Source organism: Oryzias latipes, chromosome 21 (assembly GCF_002234675.1).
Source record: "Oryzias latipes chromosome 21, ASM223467v1".
Lineage (NCBI taxonomy): Eukaryota > Metazoa > Chordata > Actinopteri > Beloniformes > Adrianichthyidae > Oryzias > Oryzias latipes.
In genome coordinates this window covers 23,343,258-23,357,658 of record NC_019879.2, presented here as the reverse complement: position 1 = coordinate 23,357,658, position 14,401 = coordinate 23,343,258, and the positions used below count along the sequence as shown (strand labels likewise).

General features: G+C 41.5%; 1 protein-coding gene across 2 annotated transcripts in view; it reads right to left on the bottom strand.

Moving 5' to 3' along the window:
- The window catches only part of LOC101167004 (multidrug resistance-associated protein 4), a 48,562-nt gene that overhangs the window by 15,495 nt on the left and 18,666 nt on the right, over positions 1 to 14,401 (bottom strand). For both annotated transcript variants that reach the window (XM_023951044.1, XM_023951045.1), the window contains exons 20-22: positions 11,267 to 11,346; positions 1,005 to 1,155; positions 376 to 495 (exon numbers count right to left, since the gene is read on the bottom strand). In XM_023951044.1, coding sequence (XP_023806812.1) covers positions 376 to 495; positions 1,005 to 1,155; positions 11,267 to 11,346 — 351 coding nt within the window. The remainder of the gene's footprint in view (positions 1 to 375; positions 496 to 1,004; positions 1,156 to 11,266; positions 11,347 to 14,401) is intronic.

Below are 14,401 nucleotides of genomic sequence, written 5' to 3'. Positions count from 1 at the left end.
CTTCAACAAAGCTTCCTTTCAAATAAGCCAAGACCTTAAATCTACAGCAGTTTAGAATTTATTTGTGTTGCACCGGAACTTAATGTGTTTTTACTTTTGTCAAACAAAAGGAACTTATTCAAGAAAGTGGAGTAAACAGCCCAGTAAGAAAGCACCCTTGAACATGAATGCTTCTTTCTCTTCGTTACCTGATGTAAGTGTGAGAAAATATATCTGAATAATGCAGCAGTAAGATTCAAGAAGAGTTCATTTTCCTACAGGCAGCAACTGACTCAAAGTAAAGATTTCTGTTTTCAGATATGAAAAAAGCTGAAGTCTAAAAAAATATCAATTTCTTGAAAATGTTACTGCTCTTTCTATTCTTTTTAAACTAACCTGAATGAAGATCTTGATATTCGTCAAACATTTGCTGAAACCTCTCTTGGACCCTGAAGGCACGGATGGTGCTCAAGCCTTGTAAGGTCGAGGAGAGATGGGAGAAAACAGGACTACGAGCTACAAGAGAAAGAAAGAATCCTAATCAGTATAATTAGCCAGTCAAAAGTGTGTGTGTGTGTTTTATTAATCAAGTGTACTCTATTAAACACACATTTGGAATGTCATTAATACATTTTTTAAGAGAAACGTTGCATTTTTCATCTTTTGTTTCTGCTTATTATAGTTGGAAAAGTCACTGACAAAACCTGAATGAGTTCTTTCAGCTTCTGAACGGAGCTTTTGTTCAGGAAGATAATGGAACCTGTTGGTCATTGCGCATTTAGGCTCTAAGCTCAGAAGAAAAGAGGAGCTTTGGCCTTGTCATTCCACTTGGCATTTTTCCTATTGAATGCAATGTCACGAACTCACATCTCTAAAAGGAAACTGCCTGTGGACAAGCTATAGGTTGCTGCCACCTCTAGCCTTTATGCTAATGAATGCTTTCTTTCAAAGTCTATTAGCATTCCTGCGGTCCCCTTTTGTCTCTAAACGGTAAATGGACATGAACTGAAAAACAAAGAATTTACTAGTAGACTCAAGGCGCTTTATATCCCTGGATGTCTGCAGGAAGTAGTGACGTAGAAACAGGAAGACGCCAAGAAGAGGAACAATGGGAATGAGGATCCAGGGGATGATAATGGCAGCAACCGCAATCACTCCAATGACTTGGAGGAATACCTGGAAGAAAAGCACAGGTGTCGGTATAAAATTCTCCAACAGGCAATTACCAAAACATCTGGTGTGACTTCAGAGTGAAGAAGAGAAAATCATTCAGATGTGTTTGTGTGAGACCATCAGAGAGGTAACAGCAGGTTGTGGGAATGAACTTAGGTGACTCACAGTGTGAAAGGAAAACGATCACTGCGCTAATTCTCACTTAGTAGCAGGTGAGAATTTACCACTTGGCCACAGCAGCTCATATCTGCGGCTCTCTCGAGCTTTCCCTTCAACACCTCTGGCCTGCAAGCCGCACTGGCAGAGCAGCCAGCCAACAGGCACGGCCACAGTGACTGGCAGAGAGCTCTGGGAACCACACTGTGGGTGTATGATACATCGCACTCTCACCACACAAGCCTCAACAACACAGTGACTCATCACCCTTGTTAATGGCTCTGTGAGACATCTAAACCAGGATACAAGAGCTGCCTAAACAGGCTGAGTCTGATGGCTATCAAAGCACCCACACTGCAATGTAATGTTGAAAACAGAATAAGCTGCTGGTAACTGATCCGCTGACTATCCCCACCAACAATGAAATGCTTCAAAACTAACCAATATGTAATACTAACCAACATATAATCAAGTGTTTGGTGTATGCTTTTAGTTTACCAGACCAAATGTCAAACACATTCAAAATATGTAAGAGACACAGTTTTGGTGTTGACATTAATCGATATGAAATGAAAGAACTTATAAAGTGCTGCTTCAGTACACATAATGAGGTTTTACAGTCTAATAACATTTTATCAGAGTGTGTGTATGTATGTATGTGTGTTTGGGGGGGGGGGGGGGGGTCAGCATTGTGCGGGTTTTAAACAAAACATTTGTTTGTCTTGTCCTTTTGTTTTTAAATTTGATTAAGTTTTTATGTGAAGCACTTTGAGTAACCTGAGCTGTAAAAGTGCTATACAAATAAAGTTTCATTTGATTTGATCATTGCAATGCAATAAAGTCCACGATTACTGTTATCATTCATAATAATAGAATTTGGATTTTGTTTAGACCATTGTCTCTTTGTTTTAAATCGTACAACAACAACAAAAAAACCTTTTTTATTATTTTGCAGGTCAGGCTTAACTTTTCTAGTAACTTTATTTTATTAAAATTACCAAAAAAAACTCTCCTCTTGGCCTGCAGAACAGCAGTGTGATAAATAAATAAAAAACATTTACCCCAAGAAGGAAAATAGATAAGCATTAATTTGAAGAAAAACTCAATTTAATTGATCATAATATTTAATTCATTCTTGCTGAGCCCTGAATGAGGTGAGGATGGTTGCTGGTCCCTATCCACTTCAGGGTTATGGTATATTCACTTTGGAGACCATTGCAGGGCCAGACATGAAGTCACACTCACTTCAAAGGAACACTGTTGAATCTCTGTGACATATATGACACATTAAGTACAAAATTGTAAAAGAGGGGACATTGTCCCATTTCAGTAACCTTTGAATTAAAGTTCATAGTGTAAAGAAGTATTAGGATGAAGAAGCATGTGTGGCAGCAACAGAAATATTTCCATTTTTGTCTTTGTCAGTATGCTTTCAATAATTATGATCAGCGGAAGATTGTCTTGTTTGAGTTGCGTTGCATCATTTTAATATTTTTTTCCATTATAACTTAAAACAAAACTAAATGGCTCATGATTCTCCTGTGTAAATCAGATCCCTCTGAGAAGTTTTATTAAAAATTAACAAACTTCACAGCTGCAGCCCAAAAACAAAATCACACCGATTGTGGTTGGTAAACTTTTTCTATTGATGGAAAGAGTCATCCTCCAATCCATATCTGAATATCTCACATCTTATCCTAAGCATCAAGTTTTCTTTTGTTAAGGCAAGCAGAAAAGTGTGCTTACATGGTAATGAGTTATTCAGAAGGCGGTCAGACTACTGGTTTGCATGTAAATGACACAACAATACAGCGGATAAAAGCACAAGACACAACGCAAAAGATGCAAAAATTAATAAAACTTCCAACCAAAGAGATACATGTAAAAAGCTGCCACAACACTGAAATAAAACACAAAGTTAAGAATAAATTAAGAAAAACAAACCTAACGGCCCGTACACACCGGGACGAATATTCGCCAGCCGTTTTTTGCCAGCGTTTTTCGCCACGTTTTTTGTGTTCACACCCAGGCGATTTTCGCTGACGATGAGCCGAGTGAACATGCAATTTCATTCCGTGCCTTACTCCTCCCTGGACCAAACGTGGGCCGGGTGGGTGGCTGCCTGGAGTGTGGGGCGGGTCTCCCTTGGGGGGTCCTGGCTCGTACCTGGGGTTGGGGCCGGGGGATGCCCGGAACTCCTGGGGGGTGGTGGGCTGCTCGTCTGGGGCTGTGGGCGCCCTTCTCGGGTGGGGCCCTGCGTTGGGCTTTCCCGGCGCGGCGGGGGGCTGCCCTCCTGGTTGGGCTGGGGCGGCGCTCCCTTTCCCTCTGTGCCTTCCTGCTCTCTGGCTCTGGGGGCCTCGCGGCGGTCCTGCTGGCCCTGGCCTGGGTGGCGGGCTGGGTCGCCTGGTGGGCGGTTGTTCCCTGCCTGCTGCCGTGTGGCATTGGGGGTTCCGGCTGCCGCTGCTGATGCGGCGGGGGTCTTGGTGTGGGGATGGCTGGGCACTCTCCTTCCTTCTTTACACATTCCACCATCCATTTTAGAAAAACATAAACACTCACCTGAGCACAGGTGTTAGCTCACCTTTGCACTAACAGTTTGCATGATTGAATGACTGAAATATTTCACACTAGTTGGTTTAAAGGCATAAGTATGTGTGTGTGAACACTATCTGTTTTGTGTACATGTTGACATGTGGACGTTTTTTTTTTTTTCTTTCAGCCAGCAGGTGTGTTGATAACATTTGAGTGTGTGTGTGGACAGGCCCCGCCCTTTTTGTACTACATTTGAACCTTACCATAATGATAAACAACCAGTAAACTTGTTGCTTGATGCTGCTTCATGGTCTTAACCCCCCCCCCTCCTATTATCACCCTCTTACCCCCCCCCCATCTCTCTAACATCCCTCTCTCTTCTTCCCTACTTTCCTTTTCCGTCCGGTCCAACACTAAAGATTTTCAAACCTGATTGAAATTAATAAAGTTTGGCCTCAATTACAAAAGGGGTTTATTCAGACATACCATTGGTTTGTCTGAAGATTAATAACCCCTACAGTTAAAGTAAAATATGTCCAACACAAGAGGCCGTCAGCTCTCATCTGCCTGCCCAGCTGTTGAACAGGACAAGTTTAATAAAAAAAAAAAAGAAGAGAGCAAGTATCTACGCTCTTGTCAGAGTCAAACAAAGAAAACATGAATATTTCCAGCACCAGTAGCTCCAGTTCCAGCGATGAAGAAATTATTGTTCTGTTGAATGATGAGAGACGCCAGAAAAGACGCTGATTTTGGGTACATCCCATAGTTACGAGAAGAGAAGAACATGGGGAGTTTTATCGACTGGTACAAGAGCTGAAAATGTATCATGAGCGTTTTCTGAGATATTTTAGAATGTCCGTCATTATTTCTTTGCGGCAGTGTAGACGCTACTTGGCGTCTATCTTCTTCGCTGGTATGTGTGCTCAGAAAAGCAGTTTTGTGTTTGAGCGCCCCCAAGTTGTGTTTTACTGTAACTTCAGAAGTTCCAGACACGTGTGCAAAAGTGCCATTCTCATTGGTCGTATAGTTTTTGACTCGGCGCGTTAAACCAAAAAAACAAACCCGAGGCATTTTTTAAAAAGTGACGCTTTGACGCGAGGCGTTTTTTCGCGTCGGTGTGCACACTCACATTGGTGCCCTTTGTTTAGTCACGAGGCGTTAAACGTCGGCAAATATCGCGGGCAAAATTTGTCCCGGTGTGTACGGGCCTTAAGATTAGGAAAGAAATTTGTCCGAATTACACAATAGCTCTGATTTACACTTTTTAAACACTAACTTGAACCCTTTTGCACCAGTGTTTCGACTGCTGCAGCTCTTAAACTGATAACAGAATTATCATAATTTCATCGGATTCTGAAGTAGAGAAAAGCAGCCTTGTGCTGATATGCAACACTGCACTGCAGTGAAGTGCTGATGTCATCAATGCAAATCAGCTGATTCTGATGTGGTTAAAAGCGGTTTAACACCGTTACCCCACTTTTGGTTTTTAATGTGTTAAACTAAAGAGGGCTTCAGAAATATTTGCGTCAGAATCTGCGGATTCACGCTGATCACGTAAATTGTCGAAGATTTACGGTAAGTCAAAGATTGTGTTATTTAGCTGTCGCCGGTGACAGCTCAGGTGTTGAAGGGTTAACAGAATTTCACTGTTTCTAATTAAATGACAAAATAAGAAACATATGGGGGGCTGGTGTAAAAACACAATTCTTTGTCAAATAACAACACATTCCCAGAGTGGTGTTTGGTTTAAATTTACTTTATGCTTGTATGTATGTCGTTTAGTTTGGTTTTTATTCTGTTTGGTCTGAGTTGCCCCTTTGTCAGTCACACCAGTTCCAAGTTAATCATGATTACACTCCGTCTAAACGTGTCTGGTTTTCCGGTAATCTGTTCTGCTCTCCTTTGTCATGCTTTTGGTTCTCTGAGGTTTTTTATTATGTTTCAGTTTATTTCTTAAATGTTTTTAGTTTTTGCCACCAAACCTGATCTCCTACATTTTGGGTCCTATACCTGCAGTTCCTGTCATATCTTGTCAAGCTTCCTGTTGTCTCGTGTGGGGTTTCCTGTTTTGTTTTGAAAGTCTTACCTACCTCTCGTTCCAGACCTTCCCCTTCCTGCTGTGTCTGCTCCCCACACCTGAGTCTGCCTCATCATCCCTGATCATTCCCACCTGTGCTTCCCCTCCTCATGTATTTATAGCCTGTGTTTCCCTTTGTCCTGTGCCTGTTTGTCATGTGCTATCACCTGCCAAAGCAAGCTCCTCTCTTGTATCAAGAAATTAAAACCTTAAGCTCTGCATCTGAGTCCAGTTCTGTGTTCTGCCTTGTAAGTACCTGACAGTATAAGAAAGAGTAAGAAGCATTTCCATTGAAAATGTTTTTTTTATATATATTTATATATAGGATATTAAAATATATATATATACAATGTATTTAGTGAAAAGATAGAAAAGTGAAGTTGCATCATTAGAAAATCGGACATCTAAGCTTCTTCACTCTTCAATGTTTTCTTGACTGAAAACCTCAGAGCCTGAAATTAGAGACATGAATGACAAAAAGTGCAGATGAGGATCAAACTGCCACCTTCACTGGTTTCAGAGTAACCTAAAGAGACAAACATTTAATTTAGCATGTTAATTACAGATTGTATCTGCCATTTAAGCACATATTTAAGCTTGATCACTTTTGCTGCGTTTTTATGATGAAAAGCCACTGGAATCCATTTGTAGTTCAGATAAGAGGGGAATTACGAGTCTAAGCATTGCTGTGATGGAGTCCACACAATCAGACAGTGAGTCAAAGCTACTAAGCACAACAGATCCTGAGAATTTCATAGTACATAAGTTTCAATCTTAGCCTTGACGTAAGGCTAGCAGACTGCAAAGTGAGCTGATGGCACACAGACCCTTCCTGCATGTTATCCAGCCTTCCCTTCAGGGGATCAAAGATTGACTGAACAAATGTCTTATCGCGTAAACTTTTCTTCTTTCTCTCCCCAGATGATAATTGGTGACATGTTGACACTGCTCATTCACAGCTGCTGGTTGGTGCATCTGAATTCTAATTGGGCCCATTTCACCAGCGGCCATGACGGTTTGAGCCCGGCTGGCTTATCTGATGGCGAGGTCACGTGAGAGGACAGCGGAGCAACAGGAACCGTTAGATAGAGGTCTTGCCTCCTCCTGCTCCCTGGGGCCCGCTGTCGCCAGGACACTGTTTGATGTGATCCGTTTGCGTGGTTTGGCGCTTATCGTGTCAGAATCGGAGACACCGTGGCCCCCACCCACACTGCACACAGATGACTGATAAGTCATCCTACAAGCATAAACCTTAGCCCCTCAAACCACATCCATATCTCCTATGAAACCACACAGGAACAGAAAACTCCCAAAGCCACATCCCGCTGTACATAAAAGTGGATAAAGGGATGAAAGGTTTTGTATACAAACAGTTTAAATAAAGAATTACAGCTAATAGCTCTTTAGCAAGTAAAGAAAGCTACCGCACGCATGTGATTCAGTTATTCAGGCGAACTGGGCGCGCTGCCGTGTCCAAAGGCCATTCAGATCTCTTCTGACCCTAATTGCTTTATTTTTTCAATGATCCTATCAGCCCTTTGATGTCTAAATAAATGAAGAAAATTGAAGTTAATTGCTATATTTGTGCTCAGCAACGATAGCGACTGTTGTTCCACAGCAGAAAATAAACACTTCCCTTTAATTAAACATCCCTCCGGACACAAGAAATCATTATGCTTTTTTTTTACAACCCCTTTTTCATCCTCCCTTTATTTACTGACAGTGTGCAATATTTGCCAGTGGTAAAAATAAAAAAAAGTGCAAACAAAACAGGAAATGAGGGAAAAGCACTGTAAAGAAAATTCCTCAAAAGAATTCCTCTGTCATCGTTGGACTTTTTTTTTTTCTCTTTCTTTAACCCAGGACTTTTTGTGACAGAGTTTCACAATAAGTCGCAGGGGTCAGTGGTACTGAAACAAAACAGGCCTGTTCCACTTGGGCCCAGGAACAATGGAAGTGACCCAGTCCATTCTAGTCTGTGTTTGGGCTTTATTTTAGCATTAAATGCCCAGATGCGGTGGCCTTTCTTTGGGAGAAATGACTGTGGACACCTTCACATTTTCCTTTTCTGGGACATTTTCACTTCATAAAGCCGTAGTCAATGTGTTTTGTGTGAATTGAGGAGGGTCTGACACATACTGTGGTGGTCTCAGTCGCTGTCTACATTGGTGGCTCAAGTAGTTCTAGGATTAGCCCTTTGTGTGCTGTGAAAAGGTAAAAGAAGTCACTTATTTGGGCTCAGTCAAGCTGTTGATTTCCAACCCCATTTTAGAAATAAGAGAAAGGCTTTGAAATGCCGTCTCCCTCCCCTGTCCCTCTCTACCATAAATCACTCGCGTCCAGCAAATTCATTCGTACAGCTTTATTCTCCCCAAAACAACAAAAACATTTTCAAATACACAATAAACAGCCATACAAAAGTCGCAGCGCTCCAAAGTCATTCTCTTTGTGACATGATGCAAGATTCTAGATTAGATTGGGACTTTGTTATGTAATTTCCCAGGCTCAAAGAGCCTAGAGCTTGGCCTCCTTGTCTGAGTCAGAGTGGCTGAGGTGCTGGACCGCAGCATCATGGGAGACCACACATACACACAGCTTTTGCTGGCCGAGGCTCGCCATCAAATGACCATGTGTGGTACTGCTGAGTAGCTACTCAAGTTCACCAAACCACGCTTAAGATATTTTTCAGTCATTTCCGATTCCTTTTATGGGGATTAGACAGACCAATGGTTAATTTGGGGGGGCATGCAACCTTTCTGAGCCTCTTCAAACTTAATGTTGCGCAGAAAATGAACAGGATTGTTTTAAAAATGCACAAACAGGGTGTGTTATTGTACCTTTGTGCAGCCCAAAGCGAGGAAATTCTCAAAATTTTGTGATGAACTAATGTAGACCTGATGAGGATTGCTGCTTTTTTTTCCTTTAGGTTGTTCAGGTTTTGTTTAGGTATGTTCCATTTTCCTTTCCATTTTCCCTCATCTCTAAATTCACAGCAGGTTTCAATTATCAATCAGCTCGGTTAATTTATTTCCGTTACCTAATCCTCAGACGTTTAACAGCAAGTTTTTCAGTTGTCCACCATTATTTTTGTTTTCACCATTGTGTTACATCACACTTCAGGATTCTGATTTTGTACCTTTGAGTTTGTGTTTTAACATTTCTAACTTGTTCATTTATTAGATTCAGTTCCTCTTAAATTATTAGATTTATATCATTTTTGGATATTTAGCTCTTCTTCACAAGTTTGTTTCCTATATTTGCTTCCATCAAATTGCTATCCATGATAGAACCAGAGACTTTATGAAATCCTATAGCCTTCTTTGTTATATCAGCACTACTCATATGACCAAAGAGCTATGGAGTAAAACACATCAAATCGATTATTAGTTTTTTTTTTTTTCAATATTTGCATTCATGATCATTGCTATTCATTGCTATTTTTTTTTTTTTTGCTGTACGTTCTTGAACTGTAGGCTAACATCTGAGGGGATTTATGAAATATTCCACAAAGAATTGACATTTAAACTACAATATTCCCAAACCTTTATATATATATATTTTTTTAAAACAAGACCAAATAAAAACAGATAATAAAGCAACACAGGACCCCACACTTAGTGGTATGAATTGGTCGAGAGTCTTCGACCAAAAGACCCTTGGTCTCACCTCATATTATCTTTCCCATATCCTCTGCCCTCTCTACAAAAAATCGAGGCAACCCAGGATTTAAAGGTCAAGTCCACACAAAAGCTGACAGCCCCTATGGCCTGAGGTGTTTTTAATCGACATTTATGCCTTTTGTCTCCTGACCATAAAGAGAGGACAGAAAAGAGTCTTTCTTTTACCCCCAATACGCTAAATTACTACTAAATGAGACCTGTGAAACAAAAGGGCTATGGGGTGTGACCAGGTTCCATCAGCTTGAGGGAATCCCTTCATTTGGCGGGTATGGGGGCAGTGCTGAAGAGTTGTGAAGTGCTTACTCTGCCATAAAAGGGGAGGCTCAGGCACAAATCCCTGCACAGAGGCACCCTCTCACCATAGTGAGAGATAAACCAGTTAGGGCTTTGTTTATGAACTTTCACTTTATTCCCCCCTGACAACCATTTAAACAATGATTATGGAGAAACGTCCCTCTGCGAATGAGCAACAATGGTGGAGATCAACAGCTTTTCTGAGTTACTAATACTACAATAAAAAGAGTTCAAATCTTCCTTCCTGGAAGCATTAAAGACTGCTCAATGAAAGACACCTGCAAACAAGAAACAAGAGCGCCGCAAACAAAACCGCTTTGTCCACGGAGGCCACCTTTGTCCACCACCACAATCAGCTCCCACCCTCAACTGCAGCAAAAGACAATCTGACCCAAAGCACACTTTATATATCCCATCATGGTTTTTAACCAGAAACTCGTCATTTAAAAGATTCAAAGCAAAGATGTTAAACTTTTGTGTGACATCCAAACAAGTGGATGAGGAGCAGGATACAATTTATGTTTAGTGTGTTCTGTTGGACCTGACAACTCAAGAAAGTTATATTTTTTGATGTGTAGGGAAACTATTGCAAACAAAAAGCTTTTGTGAGTATGATCCTTTGTGCTTTCAGCATTTAAGATGGCTTTTGTCTACGGTGAGATGGGTATCTGCCACAAACATCACTCAGGCATTGTGGAGGGAGGATTCATTTTCAGCTTGCCTTTGTTCTATTCTTTAGCCCAAACCAAGGAGCCACGCCTGCTCCTCTACCTCAAATTGTCTAGCAAACATTCCCCTCATTGTGGCGCTAGGTGGCTCATCTCTGCAGGCTTTCGTGGGATATGGCTGTGACAGTGGCAGGGTGGCATTTGGTAACCCAACCGGGCTCTGCACTAGGGTGGCCCTGGGCTACTGCGGCAGCGAAACAGAGGGGAAAGTCCTCCTCTGGTTCTGTTCAAACTGCCCCATTCCCATCCCCCTCTCCAGGACTTGCCCCATCAAACACATCCACATGCTGCTCCAGCTGCTTTTTCTCTCTGCTTTACAACACATCGCCCTTGTTGCGTCCTTCTGACTGTTTTCCACCATCGTGTGGCTTTGATTCTTCTTCAGTGCCCTTCTCCCTCCCAAATACTTTTAGTCTCCATACATGTTCTCCGAAGACTTTTGTTGTGTCACACTGGGAGAGCCACGCCCTCAGTCTATGTGAACACTTTTATTAAATCTGTGCAGGCACTGGGCCGCGCTGGCGGGTAATCCTACAGTAATTGTTTCCAGATTAGGGGACCCGGACCACAAAGCAGGTTTAGCCAGGCATGAAATGGCCTCCCTATGCTGCAGCGCCAGCCACCAAACCTGCCGAGGTGAGACTCACCTGGGTGAAGTCCACAAACGTCCATGGAAGCAGAGAGTCCAGGTAACCAATGTCCTTAGAAAACCTGTTGAGGATTCTTCCTTAGAAACAAAACACAGGAAAGAAATTAAAGTGAAAAATATAATTGTTTAGAAGTGGTTACAGAAGAAAGTCCTCAGTAATTCAACATAGCCTTGACAATAATAAAAAAAACATGTCTTGATCAGTTAAAACAATGAAAATAAGACTCCATCTGTGTCAAACTTGATAAATAAGAAAATCTTTTGTCCACAAACAAAGCTGCATACAGAGTTTCTCTGAGTCACCTCCAAACCGCTCAAGTGTTCATTGTTATAGTCTGCAGGTGGCCCTACGCTGCCATTCATGTAGTAACCCTGATCTCTTATTCTGCCCCACCACACTTAAGGCTACAGGCCAGCTGCTGTCACACTGTTCTTTGCAGGTTCAGTCACAGATGATCCTCAAGGGAGTTCTTCTAAAGCAGAAGCAAGAAAGAGGAGCTTTTATAATCTCTGACCCTGAAAAAAGCTGCAACACTCAAAGACAAAAAACAACGTGGAGCAAAGCAATGCGTCACATCTAAAATTTGATCTACTGTTTATCTCTGACACAATGTCGATGAATGATTTTTTTCTACTTGTCCTGTTCAACAGCTAAGCAGACGCTTAAAAAATATTTTTAAAATCGTATTTTTACAGTTAATGTCCCGTCACATGCTCCCTCCTTGGACAAATGCCTTTGTATTTGAAACAATGGTATAACAATGGCACAACTGATTTTTTTTCATATGGGTTAATACTTTTAATTTAAAAAATATTAAAAGTCAGACAATTTCATCATTGGTTTTCACAAATGAATCAACTTTTATGTATTAAAAAAACTACATTTACTTAATAGCAACAATAAGAGAACATGGACAAACACAACATTTATTTGATATTTATTTTATAAATTATGGATGACATAAAACGTTAGTGTAAATTAATGAAGATAGATACAAAATACTTATTTATCTCTTGTTTATGATGCACAATCACACTCCATGCACACTTTTAAAACAGTGATATTGAGGCATGACAGCAGATTCAACAGCTCTGCTGGGTACAGGAAACAGCACTCACACATTAAAGTGACATTAACTAAAGAAAAGAGTGATAAAGAACACATGGTTTGTGCCTTGTCATGTTTAAAAAAAAAAGAAAAACTATGATTAATGTTAAGTACAGAGGTGGAGGGTTGGTTATTTGGGGTGGCTGGCTGTGGTGTAGAGGTAGAATGGTCACTCTCTGGTGGAAGATCCCAGGCTCAGTTCCTACCCTGCACGGCAATGTGTCAAAATGTCCTTGGGCAAGACATTGAACCCCACATGCCGCTGGTGGTAACAGGTTGGTGCCAGTGTTTGGCAGGTGAACCCCACCAGTGTATGAATGTGTGTGTGCATGGATGAATGGGATGTGACTAGTTCTTTGGGCCTTCGCAGACGGTAATAAAGCGCTATATACACCATCTCTCATTGTAGTAGTTTTAGGGCAGGGGTCGGGAACCTTTTTGGCCAAGAGAGCCATAAATGCCACATATTTTGAAATGTAATTTCGAAAGAGCCATACAATAATGTAGTGTCCCTTCCCCACACTGAGGCACGGAGACTTAACCTCTTTTAAAGTTCTTTATTCCGATTACTGCAGACCGCAACAAACACCGTTCAATTAATTCAGCAACTCCTGAATCTCTCCCGCCGAGAAGAGAGCGCTTCTCCCAACTTTATATTCGCTCCTACCGCTCCGCCCCTCCCATTTCCCTTATTCGGCCCATAGCTGAACCCCATTGGTCCAAACTACCTAACAACAGGCTGAGCGACAGAACTGAGAGCCAATCAGATCTCTGCTTGACGCGTTCAATGAACTCCAGAACTTTTAACGCGACCCAACAGCCATCCAACTCAGTCCGCGACAATTTGTTTAAAACTAAATATACAAATGAATGTGTGCATTTGATTTAATTTCAACATTTTTAAAGTACAAGAAGTCTGTGGATTCTTTTTAATAACATTGTTATGCTGTTGCTAATAAATGATGAGTATTTCTTGTGGTGATTTTGCTGATTGTCTAGTCTGGTTGATACGTGGTGAGTTTCTGCTTCATGCAGGCGTTGAGACTTTTAACGTGATCGTAGGTCTGAATGTTCTGTAGATGTGAGACAGACTGATCACATGCAGACGCGGAGCCAAACACACACTCACACGCTGCAGTGGGTGACGGGCAGCGGGGTTTTACGTTTTTACAATCCCTGCGCGATTCACCTGCTGCCTGTCCCCACAACACCTCAGCCCCACCCTCTGCTTTCTCCCTCACACATCCCGTCCCCGCATCTGCGCGCTCTTTCTCAGAGACGGGAGCGCAGTTTTGGGCACGGCAATTCACAGGTTTCCGGCTGCTACAAACTCTGTGAAATAATAGATAATAGTAAACTGATAATGCTGGCGCAGATTTCTCTCTCTAAGCACTGCTACTACTGCGCGCCTCTGGCATCACGCCCGAGAAGGACTGGTCTAATGAAAAAAAAAGTATAAGTAAAGATTTGTCTGCGAGCCACATGTGACCATCAAAAGAGCCATATATGGCTCGCGAGCCATAGGTTCCCGACCCCTGTTTTAGGGGATGTCATCTGGACTTGGTTTTTAAAAACCAAGTCCAGATGACATCCCCTAAAACTACTACAATGGAACCAACCTGGATGAATGAGAGTCTTCATAGACACCATCTCTCATTATTTGGCCCCAAATGGACCCGAAGGTTTTGCAGTCACAGCTTTCACTGAGACCAAAGTATTCATGACTGAAATGAAGGGGCACCTGTTTGATAACCTGTAAGTGCCTGAAAGCCCAAACACTAACAGATGAAATGCAAAAGATAGAAAATTTGCAGCACTTTATAGTGAACTAAAGCATAAATGATTAGAACAAAAATATAATGAAAGCTGGACATTCTCACATAAAACATTTTTCATTTAAATTATATTTTTTATGTCAATGATGATTCATATTCATCCAGGGGATCTAGCCTTGAAGTTCAAAGGCCCACTCAGATAATCTTTTGATATGTCATGAAATTGTAATTGTATTGTAATTTAAAACCA